This window comes from Esox lucius, chromosome 7, assembly GCF_011004845.1.
Source record: "Esox lucius isolate fEsoLuc1 chromosome 7, fEsoLuc1.pri, whole genome shotgun sequence".
NCBI lineage: Eukaryota > Metazoa > Chordata > Actinopteri > Esociformes > Esocidae > Esox > Esox lucius.
Genome location: NC_047575.1, coordinates 25228553 through 25251357, shown reverse-complemented (window position 1 = coordinate 25251357; position 22805 = coordinate 25228553). Strand labels below are relative to the sequence as shown.

The window sequence follows — 22805 nt, the reverse complement described above, 5'->3', positions numbered from 1 at the left end:
TATGTCAAGCAAAGAGGCACTGAGTTTAAAGGTAGGCCTTGATGTACATCCAAAGGGACACTTCCAATTGACTTAAATTGTCAATTAGCCTACGGCATAGTCACCATAGTGTATGTAAACTTCTGACCCATTGGAATTGTGATATAGTGAATTATAGGTGAAATAATCTGTCTGGTAACAATTGTTGGAAAAATGACTTGTCATGTACAAAGTAGATGTCTTAACCAACTTGCTAAAACTAGTTTGTTCGGGAAAAAAATCTGTGGAGTGTTTTTCAATTTCAATGACTTCAGCATAAGTGTATGTGAACTTCCAACTGTACAGCTCATTGCGCGTGCGCGCGCGTGTGTGTCTGTAAATCATAGTCCCATAAAATAATTTTAATCTTAAACAGGGTTTGGAACACATTTATGCTCTGGTGCCCTTTACATTATTTTGCCCCGCCCCTCAGACAGCCTAAGTCCGGTAAAAAAAAACAACAACATGGCCTAAGGTAAAATATTTCAACAAGCTCATCTGAAGAAAGAAAAATCACATCGTTTATCAATATAGCTCAATAAAACTATGGATACAACTGTTGCAACAATATTGATAGCTAGCTTAGAACCCCCTATTATCTGCATAGACAACAGCAGTTTTGAAATATATCTTCTTGTACCAAGTAATCATTTGATCAAGTTGTCAATGTTCAGTGATTATTAATAACGTACAGATGTTAACTAGTATGTCATTAATTAGCATTTCAGAACTGTCCTTGGAGATATAGTTGGTTAGCAACCCCTTATTATGGGCCACCTTACTATTTTGTTCAAGAACGTTGTATTTTTTGTTTGTTACAAATGACAGTCTTCTCTCATGGGTTTAGTAAAACGTTTTAGCTACCCTTTCATGCCTTCTGGTGAAGAAAAAAGTCATTACATCTGATCACTACAGTAGGACATGATGTCTGGTCTGTCGCCGAAGTCGAATTTCACGATTTGGAACAATTTCAATTCACAAAATTTTTTTAATCTAAAAAGTATTTAACCTCCATACATCTCTATAAAAATGGTGGTGGGCTAGCTGAAATTATATTTTTAATAGCAAAACGTATCGTTGTTTTCCAGTGCATTTAAATGTTGAATTTGAGAGGACGTAGTGCGTTACTTCGGTGACTCCATCCCGCTGAAGAGGCACACACTCTGAAATTAATTGTTTTGCGCGTCGGCAGAATGGGGTGAGTTCTTTCGCGCGCGGTGAGGACATCTGTAGCCTACTCGTTGAGCTCGTCTTTGGTAAATTAAAAGCAGCTTAAACAGTGGTATACAGACACCTCTACACACGTGTCACGTGCAGCAACACCCGCTGTTTTAATAACGTAGTGGTTAAAGACAGTCTACCACGTACTGTTATAATTTGGGAACTTGAATTCCTCGTTACATGAGAGACATTCTGTGGGATACTGTTCATGTTAAATTATTTTAGTGTGTTTTTGTGGTAAAATAGCATTGTCAAAACACCTGCTGCTATGTTGCTACATGTACTTTACAAAACATTTGCAATTTTTTTTAAATTAATGCCATCTACATGTTTTAGAATGCAAAATGAGCAGGACAGTGAATACATTTGCATTTATTGCTGGATTTAAAAAAAATCTTATTGAAATGAAATAGTAAGTGTAATATTCTCTCTCTTTCCCCAATGTCTCTGTCAAATAATGCATCAAATACCAGAAAATTCTATCTTGAAAAATAATATGAATTGTTAAATTTGAAGTCTTATCACGAATTGTACTTAAATTGCTGCAAGTCAAATAATCAAAATAGTTTATCCAATTTGTTGATCATCTTCAGGACATTAAAGCCTGTCTAAAACTACATGTTAAAGATTATTCTGTGTGACATGAAACCACACAAATATTTAGTAATTTATTGCACACAAGTTTATAGCCACATTACCACAGAAAAAGAAAACACTTGAATTCTTAATTACTTTAATTATTGTGGTACATACCACATTGCTTTTTCTTTTTATTGCCCAGCTCAACTCTGTCATTTCTGTTCTCACTACACACTGACACACACAGGAAAAAGTTTCTGAAAATCCTTGTCTTGTTTTCCAAGGTCTTGTTAGCGCAGCAAAGCCCCAGTGGAATATCATAGCGCTGTGTGCTGAAATTTTAATCAAAAGGTATTGAGGCGGCACAATCTTGCTTCCTCTTAGCAGGATCTGCAGAGGGAGAAGGCATTTGCTGTGACATTTTGAGAGCGGCTCTCTTGAACTGAGGCTTGATCTTGGCGTCTGACTCTCTACAGAAGTGTGGCAGCGAGTCTAAGCATGTGAATAATAAGGTTACCTGTCCGTCATAGATTAGTTTTTTCAGCTTGGTGCATGTTTTTGGTTCTCAGTATACAGTTCTTTGGTAGTAAGGTTGTTGGATGCAAACATAGCGACATTCAGAGCTTTTGAAAAGGGGATTTAATAGTGAAATAACTAATTTCCAACCGTTTTCTGGATCTGTTTTTAATTGATGTTTTTGGCATTGAACAAGTGCCTGTTCTGCATGTAGCATAAGCCTATTGTTATCAACCTGGATATTAAGCAAAGCTTATCTGTGGCCAAACCGATTCAAAGCCTGTAAGGATAAAAGCAATAATTCTATTTTGCTGTAAGTTGTTTGGTTGATTTTGGGGAACATTTTGAACTGCCTAGCATTTTTTAATGCTGTTGTTTCCTTGCATACTCTCTAATCTGCATGGTTCAGGGGAAGGCATTTCTATGCAGTACATAGTTATCTCTGTTGGTCAAAGGATGCTAAAGTCCGTTCTAGATATAGATCTCCATATTGTGGATTTCTACATTTCCCCAGTGATCAGAAGTATTATCTTTTTTTTTATAGAAAGGCCATAGTAGTTGTTCCTCTTTATCAGACGCAGGGAGGACAGTGGTCTAAGGACGAAGTACATGTCAATTTCTTCACAATACAGATTGTGCTGTTCTTGATTGGGGTTATGACTATTAAGTGGCTATTTAAGGCAGATAGGAGACAATAACACTGCGCCAATAAAGTAAGGGATTTTCATTCCAAATAACAGGCCAACTGGATGACCTGGGATGTCATTAAGCCAACATTTAATTAAAATATAATGTTTGGGAGTTCCAACCTTACAATGTGTACTTAAAGAGGTGATTTTCAGGAAATTGTAGATTTATTGTGAACGTCTTTGGATTTTTTTTTTTGCCTATATTTTAAAAACAGAAAATATACAATCAAGGAAATAATTGGGATTTAATATTTCAGGAATGAAAATGTATTTGCAAAATTAAGAATAATATTTTATTTCACCAAGAAAGTTCAAGCATATTAATACATATGCAGATTTACCCTCTTGTTACTAGTCCCTATTAGATAAAACCTATTAGTATTTCTGAAACACAGTATAACACCAAGTGAATTCATCTTCTGGGATATCAATCTGTCCAGTTAGGAAGCATAAGCGATTGTGAATCAAAGTCACCTGATTACTTGCTAATAAGCTGTTAAAACGGCCAGTGGCAAAAGCCATACAGTTCATAGATGCTATTTGTGGTGGAAGTTAACTTAATAAGTACCGTTAATCACTTTAACACAATGCTTTATGGTGTCTAGAAAAATATTAAAACCCAGCACGGTGTTAAGGCGTATAGATGATCTAATGTCGAGACACTATACCAACACATGGCCTATGTATCATTTTGTGACGTAGTGGTTAAAGGCACAGTCTCTCACACGGGAGACTCGGGTTCGAATCCAGTGCAGGCAACAACGTTCATCCCTTTTAATCGCTGGCCAGGTGACTTAGGCTTGTCTGGTTCCTTTATCTTGTTTGAATAGTGTAAGTGGGTGAAAATGTCTCACCTTCCGAGGTAACATGGAACCCTTTCCTCACAGAGGTACCTTTCTACCTATTCTGTGTGTTAAATATTCCTTGACATTTTAATAGAAAATTTAGTACATTTGATTAATATTGAACTTGGGGATATTCTAAAATAAATCAGTGGAAGTAAGTACACTTCAAATAGAAAAGAGTATGGCTTTGTAACTTCAATCTCTGGGGTTAAATTCTCTGAGGAAGAATTAAATGGATGATTCTAACTAAGATCTGTCCTGTATCCCTCCAGGCATTAGTTCACTCTTATTCCAGTTGGTTCTGTTGCCACGCAAGGTACCACACACATTGATCAAGCTGATGGGCGACATTGTGCATCTTCATGTATATTTTCATAATAGGAGTGAAGTCTTCTGACGATGCATGGATAACGATTTCTAAAGAGAGTGTATGTCTTGTTCCGACACCTCTCAACAGCATGGGCCCGTTCACAGCTAAATAATGTTAAATGTTATTTTCTCCCAATGCTTGTTTGTTTCATCCCTTTTTATTTATTTTTTATTTGTTACTTCTGCTCCATTTATGAGGAAATTACCAATGCAGAAGTTTATTTAGAGCCCTTGAGCGAGTTTAAATTACACTGGGTTAACCGTTTTTTTTTTTTTTTAAGATTCTTTTTTGTAGTGTGTTCAGTTACATCAATCAACCTCTGTTTAAGGCTATGAAGTCCCATAATTACTATTCACAATGGTTGTTTTTGCCAGGTTCTTTGCGGCTCTCAGAATTTTGTGTACCTATGTAGAGTCTTGACATTTTACATTTCTGTACTGTATGTTTGTGATACCCTCTGTGTGGGTGTGTGTCCTGATGTGTGACCCTCTGTTCCTATGTAATTTGGCAGGGAGTGAACGTTAGGCCCCGGAAGGATGCCCAGGTGGGGCGGGACGGTGTGAGGAGGAAAGACTGGCATGACTATGAGGCCATCAGGAGAGACGCTGCTCGTTCTGGTAGGAATTCCTTTTTTTTCTCTCTTCCCTTTAGCCAAAAGTTTTTTTGGGCAATACATTACTTTATCAATTAGAGGCACCGTGATGACCCAGAATGAAGAGAGCACAGCACTAGGGACTTGACCAATGTAGGGCTGAAGATATCCATAATTTTGGTAATCGATTATTCTATGCACAACATGTCCAATCATTCAAATAATCAACAAAACATTTAACATGGCTCACCGTCTGTGGTGTTGTTCACTGCACAAAAATATAAGCACGTTCAGTATTGGTAATTTTAATGAGCTAAAATGAAAATCCCAGACATTTTCATGTGTATAATAATAACAAGTATAATCCGTAAATTAGGGCCCAATGAAAACAGTAAAATGTTGTTTATATTTTACCTTTTTTTTTTACTAGCAATGACAATGTTTTAGTAATGCGTGTGACTATATTCACTTGTTCTACTTGAAATCATCACAACCATATAGTAGACCCATAAGCAGCATTTCAAGCTAGTTGTGGAGTGTGCTTACAGGACTTTCTTAACTCCGTTACATTAGGTTTAAGGAGAAGAGAATATATTTGAAAGCAGTTCTTGATTGCCATGTCTTGTTTTACTCACACAGACAGTACACCCGTGCTTGCCTGCTGCTGCTATTTATCTGCATTGTAACTCCATAATTTGAATTAGTTGTTAAGATGTTTCTCTGTCTTCTAAGTTAGAAATTGTGATATTTTTGGTAATTGTTATCTTAACAAGATAACAAAATGCAAAACGTTTTTACATTTAATACTGCCATTCCTGCATGACTTAACCAGTGGCTTATAACATATTGTAGCTAACTAGGTTGCTACTTTAATGGCCGCAGTATCTAGTTGAGCTTCGGAAAACAACTAGCTATGTGACGTAAGAGAACATGTACTGCAACATCTAATTATGGTAATGGAAAGCATTAACCAATACTTGGGTTCCCACCAATAGCTGGCTTATTCGTTTATTTTATATCAAACAACAATGGCCCATTTCATATTTATTATCTCTATAAGAGCGTTTCAACCCAAGTCTTCCACAGACAATGTAGTGTGTGTGTGTGTGTGTGTGTGTGTGTGTGTGTGTGTGTGTGTGTGTGTGTGTGTGTGTGTGTGTGTGTGTGTGTGTGTGTGTGTGTGTGTGTGTGTGTGTGTGTGTGTGTGTGTGTGTGTGTGTGTGTGTGTGTGTGTGTGTGTGTGTGTGTGTGTGTGTGTGTGTGTGTGTGTGTGTGTGTGTGTGCGTGCATATGTGCGTATGTGCGTGTGTAGGTAACGGGGAGCAAGGAAAGCCCTTTCCTTTGACTGATGCTGACCGGGTGGACCAGGCCTACAGGGAGAATGGGTTCAACATCTACGTTAGTGATCGGATCTCCCTCAACCGCTCTGTCGCAGACATCCGTCACCCAAAGTAAGTGTCAACACTTATCTCACGCATTCCTTCCAAAAGGTGAGTGGGCTATATTTTTATCACTATAAAGATATCATGCTCTTTAGCACCATCTACTGAACATAAGATTACTCCTGATAAAGCCAAAAAAGCTGAACATGACAGAAGCCTCTCCTTTCCAGGTATAGTTATGGCTTAACCTTCATTCTCTAATACATTACTACTCTTCATTTATACCAGTCAAGGAATCAATTTCCTTTCAGTTGACTTCTTTTGTTGCTGTGTGTCATACTTGTTCACATGAAATATGAACCACCTTCACCCTTTGTACCTGACTCATTGGACGTAGATGTGAGGAGGTACATGTAGACACATTGACTCTACAGCCTAAAGTGACTGCTAATGTGAGTAGAGAGCAGCCCGAGTTTCCTTTGCAGTGGGTGTTCTAGAAAGACATTTGTGTATCCAGTCTCACTTCAATAACTACACTGGGTATCCAGTCCCTCACAGTTGAAAGACATTTGGGTATCCAGTCCCTTAGTTCAGTGAATAGAGCCTTTGAGGAACACGCTGCTGCCTGCTCAGTACTCTTAACAGTGAGCAGCACATTGATGGTCATTCCCATTGATGTAATTGGTTTATGCAGGATTTTCCATGGAAATAATCTAATTTGCATCTTTTTAGCATTGGGCTAAGTTTGATAGGTTACCTGATGGGAGAAGCTAAAATGTAGCATTGTTACATTAAATAATTCTCATGGTTGATGCTGATAGCAGGATAGATTAGACTGCTGAACTAGGCCATTTTGGAATCATCGCCATGTTTTACAAGAAATTAGATTAATTAGAATAGTGCTCTGTTCTAGATCCCATTTCCCTCATGAACTAGACACCGGAGGTGCTGCATCAGCCCTGTAAAGCATTTTTGGTGTCTACCATGATTACTTCTATAAAATTATTAGATACAGTGTCATTATTTCTTTGTGTGATGTCATCTGGTTATATTTATGGATGATGAATACTAGGCTTACTCATAACAACTTTATTCTTTTGAGAGCCTGTGTAGTCATGAAACATTTGACTACAATTGTTGATACAGGATCAGTCGATGTCATTTTATAATAAAACAATAAACGAATCCTAGATCCGTCAGCCCGGCTATAGACTCTCCACCTTTTAGCTATTTGCTGCTTGATTTGGTTGCCTGTTTGTTTGTGTGTGTTTAGCTGTAAACAAAAGTTGTATGGGGAGAAGTTACCGAACACCAGCATCATCATCCCGTTCCACAACGAGGGCTGGTCGTCTCTGCTCAGGACTGTACACAGCGTACTCAACCGCTCTCCACAAGAACTCATTGCTGAGGTCATACTGGTGGATGACTTCAGTGACAAAGGTACACTTGGACATGGATGTAAAATCACACGGGCCACAATGCACTGACAATGACGCAAGGACAGATAAGTTCACTGGAAACACAAATACCAAGCACATAGATACAGTCCGAGCGAAATGTTTGGACACACCTATTTACTTGAATGGGTGTGACCAAAGTTTTGGCTGGTACCGTACGTAGACATGTATAATTACCCTCACTATTGAATTGACTCTTGTGTAACAGCATGTTTACTTAGAGCTGTACCTTTATTTTGAAGGCCAAGACCCATTATGCATACGTGGACCAGTAATAAACTGTTTCTCTAAAAAGAGTCCCTTATATTGCAGCTAGATACAAACTCATCTTTTGGTTCCATAGCACCTCACCCACCTGTGAGCCATGTCAGAACTTCAACTGCACTTACAAAATAATATAAAGATATAACATATAAAGGCAACAACAATTACATCAAATAATGTATCATGTTATCTAGGCATTCTTTATAAAGCTTGAATGTGACAAATAACCTAATAAAACAATTTATTTACAATCCAACTGCATTTTCTGCCACTGACTCAATTAGGTCTGTTGGCTCAGTCAATGTTATCTGATGTTTAGCCATTCTCTCTATCTGTGTCCCAGTGTGTGAAGTAGTGATGAGTGGGCGTTTTCACCAGTAGTAAAAAGCAACGCTGCATGATAAACGGCATCCAGTGTTTTCCATACTGATGCTGATCCATGTATAGCTTAGGGTTAAGGTTACAATTTCATAATTGTTTTTGTTTCTATGCCGGGTGACAGATATGATTTGTTTCTATGAAATTAACCCACTTTGATCATCAGACTTTTCACCAATATGTGTTTTAATATAAAAGTTTATGAACAGTGAATTGTAAATTTTGATAGCATATACTTAGTTTTACTTGCATTTGGCGCCAACCTAAGATCCGTAAGTTCATTTGTAGTAGTTTAAAATCAGACTCCAGGTATGCGTTTGCTTGTGCTAGAGATGGGGGAACAGCATGTGATACTGTTACATCACCTTAAACATTACAGTTTCTCACAGAGTTAAAGATATCCTTTATATACTGAGTGAACAATAAAGGACCCAGAATGAAACATGTGGAACTCCTTTGTGTACTGTGAGAAACTTGGGAGATTGAACCCCATCTGTTAAAATAGCTTGAGTTCTATTGCTGAGGTAATTCTGAAACAGTGAGATCAGTTTTTTTTAGCAAATTGAAATGATTATCAGTATCGAAGCCTTTGACCGCAATTTCATTTCTCATCCAATGCTTCAACAATATGATTTACAACCAGTGTAGTGGCTGTAATAGTATTGTGCCCAGGTCTAAAGCCTGATTGATATTTGTTCAACTTGCAGTTGTAAGCTAAAAAAAGAATGGCCCTATATATTTACCAGTGACTCCAGAAGTTGTGCAAGGCAAGACAATTTAGAAAGGTTAATAAGTATCAACGTCACAAGTATCCCCACACTTATGTAGTGCAAGCATGTAGTTTTCCGTGCTTTAGAATTGACCCCAGAAATGAATGTTGGATAAAAAGAACTGTGTAAAAGCACCAAAGATATGGTACAGCCCTAACCATCAGACCTGGGTTAAGTATGTCAGCCCTTGTGGCTTTCCTAATGTTGACAGCTAGCATAGCTTAAAGGACTCCCCTTCCACCCTATGACATTTATTTTCTGTTGGTTTTTGGTGAATATGCGATTGCCATGTATAATCATTCAATGTAATTTGTATAATAAATGTACCTTTATCTGTCAGTAATGTGATTTTAGGGTGTAGTAAATAGACTCAGCTTAGAACGTAATTTGTGTAATTGTCAGATGCTTGTGACTAGACACAATACAGCTATTTGCTCCAGAAATTGACATTTTTGTTGAAATGGGGATAGTTATCTATAATCCCTAGATGGTTACAGAAAATCTACAGTATTTTAAACTGTATATTGGGTTCCACAGGCAACTGTGATCAGTGACTGCCAGTTGGTTAACGTCTTTTGAACTAGCATAATCAAAGTGCTAAAAAACTACAGACACATCACCTGGCTTCAAACCGTTAACTTCAAAACTTGGTAGTTGAATTTATGCATGCAACAGGCAAGTCTAAGCGACGGTACATATTCCAGTTTCAGGGTCACTTTTCACTACTTTTCCAGTACAGCGTAGGAATGTATTTTCAACAGTTAAAACATGTTTATTGGGCAAAAGATGCAATAGTAATCGTGCGTGCGTGCGTGCGTGTGTGCGTGTGCGTGTGCGTGTGTGTGTGTGTAACCTGATGAGAGCACAATCTAAAAATAAAGTGCAATATGTAAAAAAGGCACAATTATTAAAAAAAAGTATTCATTTGGGTTCACAAGGGAACTGTAAAGACCCTACTGTACAGTATGTTTACGAATGTGTGTACCGTTACAGCCTTAGTTCCCTTGTAAATTCCCTCTTTTACTGCATTGCATCTACTCATTACCATTGTCACAGACATAAAGTGAGTAAGACAGACTGGGCTGAGAGCTCTATCCATATGTTTTCATGTGAGGTCAATCAGCTGATCTGTTCCTGTGTCCCATTTTGCATCCTAATGTTCTGGTTTTGTAGGGATCAGATCAGCAAAGCCCCTTAATCTGCACATCATGGTTCAGATTGTGTTCTTGGTTTCTACTACATCACATTTTTGTGGTACTCTACTTGTGATCATCCCCCACTTCTTCTTTCTTAAAGGTGGGCCTGGATTTTACTTCAGGTTTACATGGACCCCAAGCTGCTACACTGTACTTCCACATGATGCCACCTGCTGGCCCTTATCAACTAGCCATTTTGTGGATTGATGGAACCCATTTGACCCTCATGGGCAACACTTCAAATCCATCTCCATTCTGTGACTTAAGGCTTTAGTAACACAAAGTGAACTCATACTGGGGCATTATACTGTGATTTGATTGACATTATAATGTTTTGTCTAAATACACCTTTCTTTTTTTTGGTGTGCATTTCACTACAAATGGCGTCAGGAGTTCCTTTTACAGCCTTTTTTAATTAACCCAATTTAAAGCCACTTCCACCTGGAAGTCATACTTTCCCATTTTTCCCTCCCACTTGCCCAATTGATGTCCCACTTCAACCTGAATGAACACACATACTCACTCACTCACGCACGCACCCCAGGAGTTTCATAATTTACGGCCATTTGTTGCTTCCCAATGAATCTTTGCGGGACTGCATTGAGACTGTGGCCTGTGCCAAGCGCTGCTCTGTGATGGAGTCCTGTTGTTGCTAGATTTATGGTCCAATTACTTGCTCAGCCTTACTCTTGAGACCCTGATGGGATCGATTGAGTGGATGGTTGCAATGCATCAGAAACCTTCCTCTACCCACCTTTTAGTCACCCACCCTGCCGGTCCCCCTACCTGACACATGCACCTCTCACTCTTCCTATCAGTGTCCTGTCTTGTTACTCTTTCTATCCATTTCTCCACTACTGACTCTCATTCACTTATCCCTTTCTGTTACTGTAGCCAGAGCACCTGATACCCTAGTTGCAGTGTTCTCAGAACTTTAACATTATATTTCAACAGGTGTACCCTGCTAATGGGAGTGAACAAAACCTATACCTTTACTTAATGTATATGTTTGTCAATATAGTTTTGACCATATCGTTTTGTGAAATAATCAGAAACTCTATTTTCGATATTTTCATGGTAATAATAATGTATACAGCTCAGGAAAAAATTAAGAGACCACTGCAAAAATAAACTACTGACAACATTACTCTCAAATTCCAAATAAAAATATTGTCATTTAGAGTATTTGTAGAAACAAAAAAAAAGATGCATTGTTTTCAGACCTCTAATAATAAAATAATATTTTTCAACCACAAAATACTAATATTTTAACTTTAGAATTCTGAAATCAATATTTGTTGGAATAACCCTGATTTTTTTATCACAGCTTTCATGCGTCTTGGCATGCTCTCCCCCAGTGTCACATTGCTGTTGGGTGACTTTATGCCACTCCTGGCACAAAAATTAAGGTCGCTCGGCTTTGTTTGATGGCTTGTGACCATCCATCTTCCTCTTAAGCATATTCCAGAGGTTTTCTATAGAGTTCAGGTCTGGAGATTTAGCTGGCCATGACAGGGTCTTGATCTGGTGGTCCTCCATCCACACCTTGATTGACCTGGCTGTGTGGCATGAAGCATTGTCCTGCTGGAAAAAATAATTCTCAGATTTGGGGAACATTGTCAGAGCAGTAGGAAGCAGGTGTTCTTCCAGGATAACCTTCCACTTGGCTTAATTCATGCGTCCTTCACAAAGACAAATCTGCCCGATTCCAGCCCTGCTGAAGCATCTCCAGATCATCACCGATCCTCCACCGAATTTCACAGTGGATGCAAGACACTGTGGCTTGTAGGCCTCTCCAGGACTCCGTCTAACCATTAGATGACCAGGTGTTGGGCAAAGCTGAAAATTTGACTCGTCAGAGAAGATGACCTTACTCCGTTCCTTTACGATCCAATCCTTATGGTCTTTTGCAAACTTCTGCCTGGCTCTTCTTTGTTTCTCATTAATGAAGGGCTTTTTTCTAGCTTTGCTCAACTTCAGCCCTGCCTCTAGGAGCCTGTTTCGAACCATCCTCACCGTGCCCTTCACCCCAACTGCTGTTTTCCATTCTTTTTGTAGGTTACTTGATGTCATCCTGCGGTTGTTGAGTGACATTGGAATGAGTCGACAGTAGTTTTCGCCCTCTGCCAGTCTGTAGCTTTGTTGTCCACAATGGCTGTTGCTTGACCTTGTTCTTATGAAACGCCATCTTTGACATTTTTAGGATGGAAGATATCTGACACTCACTGTATCCCTCTGCCAGTTAAGCCAGAATTGAACCCTTTTCCTCACTCAAAGCTTTTCTTTTCTACTCTTTTGTCATGCTGAATAGTTATTTCTTTATTCAAATTTCCTTCGAGGTACTACTTGCATTCAACTGGTCCTATTACTAGAGAATAGTGGTGAACACAGCAGTGTTTTTTATACACTGCTCAAAAGAATTAAGGGAACCCGTAATCATCTCTGTAAAACACCAAGTCAATTCAACTTCAGGGATATTAATCTGTTGGGTTAGGAAGCATAAGATATTGTGAATCAGTGTCACCTGTTTTGGTGCAAATGAAAGTGACAACGGGTGCACTGGAGAGGCAACAGCAAGACAACCCCCAAAATGGGAATGGTTTTGCTGGTGGTGGCCACAGACCGTTGCCCTCTCTTTAATCTTCCTGATTCATTCTTCTTTAGTTTTGCTAGTGTCCTTGTCACTACTGGTAGCATTAGGCGGTACCATTCAGAAGTAACTAACTGAAGGCAAGGACATGTTCAGATTTTTCTACTTCTGCAAGGGATTTCTACTGTCAGAATTCACTGATCCAATGCAACTGTTTGCTATTTCATTTCGTTCATTGTACGCCCATGCACATCAGTAAAATGTCAACTTATCCCCACTACCTACAGTATTTACTTCCTGTGTACTTGTATTTCCCTCAGTAAAGGGGTCAACCAGATTCTTTGGACAGAATAGGGAGCTCATCCTCGACTTTTATATCCTTACAAAATCCTAGCAACATGCCCAAAAAGAGTAATGTGATGAAGTTCACAAAGGCACTTGAATATTTTTGCTAGAGGAATACATTCCTGGGCCAGTCTTTGGTGTGCTGCCAAGCATCTGGGAATGAATCCACCAACTGACATATCCTCCCTGGGCCATATTGCCTCCAATGTAATTGGAAGCTGATTGAATAAAAAAGTGCATTAGTACAACATGGCTGTGGACCAGACTCTGCTGCTGATCATGTGCCCCTGAATATACTATACTATCCCTTTCTTTCACCCTGAGCAATCTGTTTAGAGAGTTTGCTCGGGTTTTCAAATGTAAATTTTAGCAACTTTCTTATTGTTGATTAAACATTCTGAGGGCCTTGTAGAATACCTTATAAAAACAATGAAGCAAACAGGACCCCAGTAAACACACTGATTTATTTAGGTATATTGATGTTTGTCTGCAAACACTAATCAAGAGAGATCTGTAATTTGCATGGCATGGAATTTGTTTTATATTTTCCTCTATTTGAATATTTTTTGATGGAAATGCAACTGATGACGTTAATGCTATGCTTAGGCAAAAACAGTCCTGACGCCAAACAAATTCAAATGTGTTAACGGCAAGCATTTTAAAATAGTTGCACGCACTGACTTAGACAGCCCAAATATAGATATATGCTCAGAAAAATGAATGGAACACTTAAATCACACATTGGGTCTTGATCAATGAAACATATTAAAGATCAAGATCTTTACTGTACATTGCATAATTCATTGAGGAAAAAAAAAAGACATGACAGTCAATGGAAACTGCATTCACATTCACACCGAAAATCAAAGTAAACAATGGAAATTTCATCAAGGCAACTCATAATGTGACTAAGTAGTGTGTATGGCCCCCACATGCCTGTATGCACTCCTGACAACGTCTGGGCATGCTCCGGTTGAGACGGCTGATAGTGTCCTGGGGGATCTCCACCCAGACCTGGATCAGGGCATCATTGGATGCACTGATACATAACGTCCCAAATGTTCTCAATTGGTTTCAGGTCAGGGGAACATGGGGGCCAGTCAATGGCATCAGGGACTTTGTCATCCAGGAACTGCTTACAAACTCTGGCCACATGGGGCCGGCCATTGTCCTGCACCAGGAGGAACCCAGGGCCCACTGCACCTGTGTAAGGTCTGATGATGGGTTTGAGGCTTTCATCTCGGTACTTAACAGCAGTCAGGATACCATTGGCTAGCACGTGGAGGTTTGTGTGACCATCCAAGGATATGCCTCCCCAGACCATCACTGACCCACCACGTTGTCTCCAGACTCTTTCACGTCTGTCACTTGCTCAGTGTGAACCTTCTCTCATCTGTGAAGAGAACGGGGTGCCAGTGGCGGCTGGGTTGATGCCCTTCTGCAGCCCTGTCCAGCTCTCCTCATGTAACGGCCCGTCTCCTGGTATCTCCTCCATACTCTTGAGATTGTACTTGGAAAGACCATAAACCTCCCTGCGATTGCGCATATAGATGCGCCATCCTGGAGGAGCTGGACTGCCTGTGCAACCTGAATGGGTACCGCCTCATGCTTCCAGTGGTGACAAAAACACTAGTAAAACTAGAGAAAAATGAGTCAGGAAGAATAGAGGGAGGGCAACGTTCTGTGGCCACCACCAGCAAAACCCTTCCCATTTTGTGGGGTTGTCTTGCTGTTGTGAATACATGTAGGCTGTAGAGCAGTGAAAGAGGGACAATTTTCTTCATACCAATGAGTTTGGGGGAAACATTTTCAGATTTTTGTCACTAGCCAACAATCAAGCCTCAGTGAGACATTTAATGGTTATTCCTGCTGTGGAGGCTTGCTGGCTTGCCTGTGACTGTGAAACCTGAGTTGATTTGGAGGCTTGCAGGCTGTGGAGAAACTCTCTTTGGAGCACTGCTTCTTTTGATATCTTTCTTCTGTGAGGGACTTTTGAAGGTTGGTCAGTTCGAGCTAAGTTGGCTGTGGTTCTCTATGTCAAATTATGGAAGTTTTGAACTGAGGAACATAAGAATTTGAGCATACCCATGTATGACTATCAATTGGTGTGTGGGCTTTTGTTTTGTCTGGATTTTATAAGGAATCATTTTGTAGTTAAAGCTTCAATGGAATCAATTGACAGTATGTTGTTGTCCCATTGTGCTAGGCACTTAACCATAATTGATCCTCTAAGTTGCTCTGCATATGAATGTCTGCTAAATTTGAGAATTGTAAAAGCTTAATAAGCAGTATTTATCCATGTGAATGTGTTGCTGTTTAGAACCCACTTAATTGCTCTTGCTTTCTTGATTGTGTTTCTTGTTGTTGCTTTCATTCTTTGATGAAGTGTATGGTTCTACAAGCCTTACTTATACAGTGAAATTCTTCCTGTCAATTTCAGAGTCCTGTCCTGTGTTTCACATTAAATAAAGATTAGTATGTTTGCCAAACAGGTTGCTACTCATTCCAAGGATTTACTGCTTCCCGATTCGAGTGAACTGGATGAATCATCAGCATAATTCATTCTGTGGAAATTAAACAGTCTAATTTTCCTGCTGTAACCTTTTCTGTCACACTCTTCGCAATGCAAATAGGTTGTTGTTTCATCATAGGATATCCAAAGGGAGCATTATGTAAAGTTCCTGTCAGAGCTCTTTGTTTAGAATTAGCCAATGTCAATCTCATAATGTTCAGTTCATTACCTGTGATTAATTGCCTGTGCATATGGAGCACTTCCCCTGGTTTTCCGAACAGATGCAACACCCATAGTCCTTGTTACAATTTCAAACCAAATCTCAATGTACAATCTTCCATGAGTTTGTAAGTTGTTAAACCATATGCAAATGCGGTGTAGAATTGAGTATTGGCTGTTTCTGAGAATTTTTTTCCTCATTGACCATTATCTGTTGTTGCAATGTTTTTCTACAGCAGCCGGGTATTTCACTTGCTGATGGGTTTTGTGTAACAGATGGGAACTTGAGGATATTTGTGATTCTGATTTCTGATTCCGCTTTCCAGGGAGATGGATTTTAATTTGGTCATTACAGGTTCTTTAAAGAGCCAACAGCAAACCATCTCATCACAACCCCACAACACATTCTGTCTAGAAGGATGTGTATTTTGGAGAGAGATTTTAAAGACTGAAAGACTTAAAATCTATGAAAGGGATGGAAAGAGAGAGAAACAAGAGAGCAAGACCAATTTGGAGACCTAGCCTCAGGTTAGGCCATTCAGGAAATGTACTCTTGGGTACTCACATGTCTCTTTGGAGCTGGTCTAGCTCTCCAGAGTATTTGGCAGCTGAAAATACATGCCCCTTTGAGGCCAATATTTGTCTGCCAGGAAGGGAACACCAGTTACAGACTTCGTATTGTTGCAAATTTGCTTGCTATCTGCATGGCACAACTGGCAAGTCAATTGGTTCGTCTGAATGCTTCATTGTCAAGGAGCTCAGCTAGCTATCTTAGCCAACAAGAATAATAGCTAGCTATCTTGAGTAAGGAGATGGAGTTTGGAGCTGGCTGCTACTTTAGTGGCCATCTGCAAAGTGAAGAACAACTATTTGTAAGATGCAGTCTGTAACAAATTGGTTATTTATTCATTAGTTCCTTTTTTAATACTGTTTTTAATTCCTGTCACCAATGTATACTGAGTACTGTAAGTGTATCTGGTGTTTTGGGTGGCATTTCTGAGCAAAACTGTATTTATGACAGTGTTTTTTTGTCTTTGAATCACAATATTTAGAATATTGCAAAACATACAGATGCCCAATATTGTCTTGACATAAGTATTGGTATAATATTGTGTTGTGAAGTCCCAGGCATATGGTTTTATAGAATTTTTAGATTTTCTCTCATTAACATCTACCTAGTAACTGTAAAGTGATTGGTTGCCGTGTCACTGAGTAGAAATTATTTACAGTGGGGAGAACAAGTATTTGATTCACTGCTGATTTTGCAGGTTTTCCCACTTACAAAGCATGTAGAAGTCTGTAATTTTTATCATAGGTACACTTCAACTGTGACTAACGGAATCTAAAACAAAAATCCAGAAAATCACATTGTATGAACTTTAAGTAATTAATTTGCATAAGTATTTTATGCATCAGAAAAGCAGAACTTAATATTTGGTACAGAAACCTTTGTTTGCATTTACAGAGATCATATGTTTCATGTAGTTCTTGACCAGGTTTGCACACACTGCAGCAGGGTTTTTGGCCCACTCCTCCATACAGATCTTCTCCAGATCCTTCAGGTTTCAGGGCTGTCACTGGTTAATACAGATTCAGGTCTGGAGACTGGCTAGTCCACTCCAGGACCTTGAGATGTTTCTTATGGAGCCACTCCTTAGTTGCCCTGGCTGTGTATTTCGGGTCCTTGTCATGCTGGAAGACCCAGCCATGACCCATCTTCAATGCTCTTACTGAGGAAAGGAAGTTGTTGGCCAAGATCTCGCAATACATGGCCCCATCCATCCTCTCCTCAATACGGTGCAGTCGTCCTTTCCCCTTTGCAGAAAAGCATCTCCAAAGAATGATGTTTCCACCTCCATGCTTCATGGTTGGGATGGTGTTCTTGGGGTTGTACTCATCCTTTTTCTTCCTCCAAACACGGCGAGTGGAGTTTAGACCAAAAAGCTCTATTTTTGTCTCATCAGACCACATGACCTTCTCCCATTCCTCCTCTGGATCATCCAGATGGTCATTGGCAAACTTCAGATGGGCCTGGACATGGATTTTAATCCATGACGGCGTAGTGTGTTACTAATGGTTTTCTTTGAGACCGTGGTCCCAGCTCTCTTCAGGTCATTGACCAGGTCCTGCCATGTAGTTCTGGGCTGATCCCTCACCTTCCTCATGATCATTGATGCCCCATGAGGTGAGATCTTGCATGGAGCCCCAGACCGAGGGAGATTGACCGTCATCTTGAACTTCTTCCATTTTCTAATAATTGCGCCAACAGTAGTTGCCTTCTAACCAAGCTGCTTGCCTATTGTCCTGTAGCCCATCCCAGCCTTGTGCAGGTCTACAATTTTATCCCTGATGTCCTTACACAGCTCTTTGATGAACGACAGCGAGCAGCAGACCAGTGCCAAGAGAGCGTTGTCAAGTAGCTGATGTCCTGTATAGAAAACAGTGCTGTGAAACTAGGAGCACTAGAGATGGTTTTTGGCTGGCAAATCTGAGTTATTTCATCTGAGCCATCATGCCAGATATTTTATTACATTACTATTTTGGTACACAATTCTACCCGCCACTGTGGCACATAGCATTCTGAGGTTTACTCGCCAAACGGAAAATCTACCTGCATTTGGCGCTTGGCAGGTTTTATTTTCGGACTCTAGCGGCAAGGGTTGGGAAGCTGATCAGGACTGAGGGAAAGATGAACAGAGCAAAAATACTGAGAGTTCAGCGAAGAAAACCTGGTCCAGATTACTTTAGACCTTCGACTATGACAAAGATTCAACAATCAGCATGGCAACAACCCAAAACATCTTACAAAGTCTGTACTTTAACCACATTAAACATTTTTGGGTAGGCCTGAACTTTGCAGTTCACAGACGCACCTCATCTGGCCTGAGAGAGCTCAAGAGGATCTACAAAGGTCTGAATCCTTATGGTTATGAGATATCAGTTTAGAATGTTCTATGAAATGGCACACATTTCTAAACACTGGTTTTTGCTATTTCATAGTTTTTTGTGTAGATAACCGCAAAAATAAATTTATTGTTTTTAAGCAACTATAAATTTAGTCTATAACATTACAAAATGTGGAGAAAATCAAGGAACCTAAATGCTTTTTCGAAGCCACGGTAGAGTGCCATATAAAATTATTCACACCCCTGACCCATTGTCTCATATTACAGAATTGCAAATGGTACATTTAAATATTGTTCTATTTATTGTTCTAATATGCCAAGAACAATAGTTCAAAGTCACTCTGTACTTATGGAAACAGCATATATAACCTGTTTTTAATTTATTTCTGTTTTTACAAATATTTCCCATCATGTGTAAAAAAGTAATTTCATCTTACCGTAAACTATTTTTAGTTACAGATTTTAAAGAAAATCTCAAACAAAACAGTAAACATATTTGTAACCTCTCTTTCCTTTCTCTGTACCTGTAGAGCATCTGAAGGCATCTTTAGAGGAGTACATGGTGCGGATGCCCAAGGTGAGGATACTGCGTACCAAGAAAAGGGAGGGGCTCATCAGGACCCGTCTGTTGGGGGCTGCAGCTGCAAAGGGAGAGGTTATCACCTTCCTGGACTCCCACTGTGAAGCTAACGTCAACTGGCTGCCCCCGCTGCTGGGTGAGGCATTTCTTTGCTATTTCTTTTGGGCCCATGTAGCTTAGTAGGTAGTACAAGGTGCTTATAAAACCATGGTTTTGAGTTTGATTCTCACTGAAGGCCAGTAAGAAAGTGAAATCCTTTCGTTAGACTAAATAGAGAGATAAGACTGAGAAAATTATTTGACTACACAGTGATCGGTTGCAAGCTACTGGTACCTTGCAGCCTAATTTAGTGATACAGTTGAGCTCAAAGGTTTGCATACCCTTGGAGAATTGGTAATATACACTCATCTAAAGGATTATTAGGAACACCTGTTCAATTTCTCATTAATGCAATAATCTAATCAACCAATCACATGGCAGTTGCTTCAATGCATTTAGGGGTGTGGTCCTGGTCACGACAATCTCCTGAACGCCAAACTGAATGTCAGAATGGGAAAGAAAGGTGATTTAAGCAATTTTGAGCGTGGCATGGTTGTTGGTGCCAGACGGGCCGGTCTGAGTATTTCACAATCTGCTCAGTTACTGGGATTTTCACACAAAGCGGCCTGTATTTCTCCTGAGGTTACCTGTGGGTTTTTCTTTGTATCCTGAACAATTCTTCTGGCAGTTAGGGCTGGAATCTTTCTTGGTCTACCTGACCTTGGCTTGGTATCAAGAGATCCCTGAATTTTCCACTTCTTAATAAGTGATTGAACAATACTGACTGGCATTTGCAAGGCTTTGGATATCCTTTTATATCCTTTTCCATATTTATAAAGTTATATTACTTTGTTACACAGGTCTTTTCTGCTCCCCTTGGCTCAGTATCCCCATGGCTCCCAAGTCTGCTCAGTGCATCCACGCGAGAGCTAACAAACTCATTGACATTTTATACACAGAAACTATTTGCAATTTAAAAAGGCCGCAGGTGTGGGAAATTCACCTTTAATTGACATTTTCACCTGGCCAAACATTCAAGTGTATGTAAACTTTTGATCAGGGCCATTTGGGTGATTTCTGTTATCATTCTGATTTTAAAAAAGAGCTAAACAACAATGTGTTAATAAATTGTTTCATATGATCACCGTCCTCAAATAAAAGACACTTGTTTTGCATGAGCAGTCATATTTTCAACATCAATGCCAAAATTTCCAAATTTCTGCCAGGGTATGCAAACGTAGAAGCACAACTGTAGCTTGCAAAACAGTTCAGAAGGTGAGAATTATTTTTATTCTGCAAAATGACATTAACCGATTTCACAAGAATGCCACATTTATCCCATTTTTGTTTTGCCATTATTGGCTTAAAAACCCAAAGGTTTTGTTGCAACTGCCTGTATGGTGTGTGTGTTTCTTATGATGATAACGGTGTCTTGCTGGTTGACATAAATACTTAATTGTAGCAGCTGTTAGGCTACAGATACACCTAAGAGAAGGAAATTCCTGTTTTACTTGATGCTCAGGGAAAAATCTGGTTTATGGGGAACTATGTCTTTTTTTCATTCTAATAATTTTTTTTTTTTTAAACCAGGTTAATTAACTGACAATTTCATTTTGCACGTTAACAACCTTGGAAATGTTGCCGGGAAGATAAGAGAGTAATGTGTTTAATTTAAAGAAGAAAAAATACTAATACCGTTTGCATTGCATGAAAACATTGTGAAGTATAAATGGTTTGTGTATGGTTTCAGACATTTTTGAATGGGTTGCCATGGTAAAGTACCTGCACTTATCACCGATTCAAAAATTACTCATAACACTGACATTGAACTTTACCCCAAGACCGCATCGCCACGAACAGGAAGTCCATCGTTTGTCCAATGATTGACGTGATTGACCACGACAACTTTGGCTATGAGACACAGGCGGGCGACGCTATGCGAGGTGCCTTTGACTGGGAGATGTACTACAAACGTATCCCCATCCCTTCTGAGCTGGCTAAAGGGGACCCTAGCGAACCCTTTGAGTAAGTATTGTTGGACCAGACGAAAAACACAACTGGGCCCAGCCAATGAGCACATTTAGAGGTATTTTCATTTGTAGTCATTAGATTCTCCGCTGTCTTTGTCAGCAGATTTTCTGTGTGGTTGACAGTACAGTAACATGAAGTGAGATGCAAGTTAGATACAGTGACAAGGAACATGTTGGAGGGCAAAAGTTCATGGTGTGAAAGCCTCGAAATCCCTCCATTCTCTATACCTCCTGCTGTGTAATACATTATACTCCCCTTCTTTCATTTCTAGATAAGACGAAGCCTCTCTTGGCTCCACATTTATGAGGCACGCTCCTTCTGAAGTCAACAGACTGAAATTGGGAATATCAGCTTTGCAATAGCAACTAAAACAAAATGATGACACTGAATATTAATGGCTGGTTAGGTGGAAGTCTTGTTCTTGCAGTGACACAGGATAGCGTGATCAACATGTTAGAGGGATGGAGGGAATGGTGGAATAGGAACATGTTGTCAGTGAAGAAGTAATGTCAGCTGAGCAGACCTCTTCAGATAAGTGCATTAGGCTACATCCCTTTGTCTCCACAGCTACCTTCTTTCCTTATCTCTGCGGCACAGCTTCTGAAATCACAGCTGTTGAATGCCAAAGATTTCTGTCTTTTGAAATCATTTCCAAAACAGATGTAATGCTGCATGCCAGACATCCAGACTTAAACCATTTGCCCTTGAAAAAAAATAATAATAACAGAACTCTGTCTTTTCCCAGTTACATGGAGTTTCCAGGCAATTAGAAGAAAAAAAAGCATGTTAATGGCAAAATGAGCTCTTTTGGCTTCTGATCCATTTGAATCCATCCAAAATACACTGTAAAATTATTAAAAAACATTATTCACTTTCTATACAAATGTTTCCATGGAGCTAAGAATAATTGCCGTGTAAACATTGCTCACATATTCAGCATTTCTGATCATGTTGTGGAAAAAAACCTATATGACTTTAAATTGAAATGTAGTCTTTGGTGTCAGTAACATTCGGACAGAATCATGAAATGTTTGCAAAGATTAACATTTCTTCTATGGCTACTTCATTTGGTCAGTGTGCATTTTAACCTAATATTTGTAAAATATGTATTCCATATGTATTTTATGCTCACAGCCTTCCACTGTGTGTTCCATTTTCTTAATTGATCATTCTAAGAGAGGATTAGGGCCCAGATGTCTTCCTGCCAGTTTCAATTATCCTGTCTTACTCATAAACCTGAGTCAACAGTTAAACTACTCTACCTTCAATATCAATCCACAGGGGGTTCATCGCTGCCTCTAATTTA

The 22805-nt window shown here is 39.5% G+C and overlaps 1 protein-coding gene across 1 annotated transcript in view; it reads left to right on the top strand.

Annotated features, from left to right (window-relative positions):
- The window catches only part of LOC105030989 (polypeptide N-acetylgalactosaminyltransferase 10), a 63843-nt gene that overhangs the window by 25553 nt on the left and 15485 nt on the right, over nucleotides 1-22805 (top strand). The window contains exons 2-6 of the mRNA XM_013134515.4: nucleotides 4750-4855; nucleotides 6143-6281; nucleotides 7486-7652; nucleotides 19380-19565; nucleotides 21310-21493. Of these exons, the coding sequence (XP_012989969.1) occupies nucleotides 4750-4855; nucleotides 6143-6281; nucleotides 7486-7652; nucleotides 19380-19565; nucleotides 21310-21493 (782 nt within the window). The remainder of the gene's footprint in view (nucleotides 1-4749; nucleotides 4856-6142; nucleotides 6282-7485; nucleotides 7653-19379; nucleotides 19566-21309; nucleotides 21494-22805) is intronic.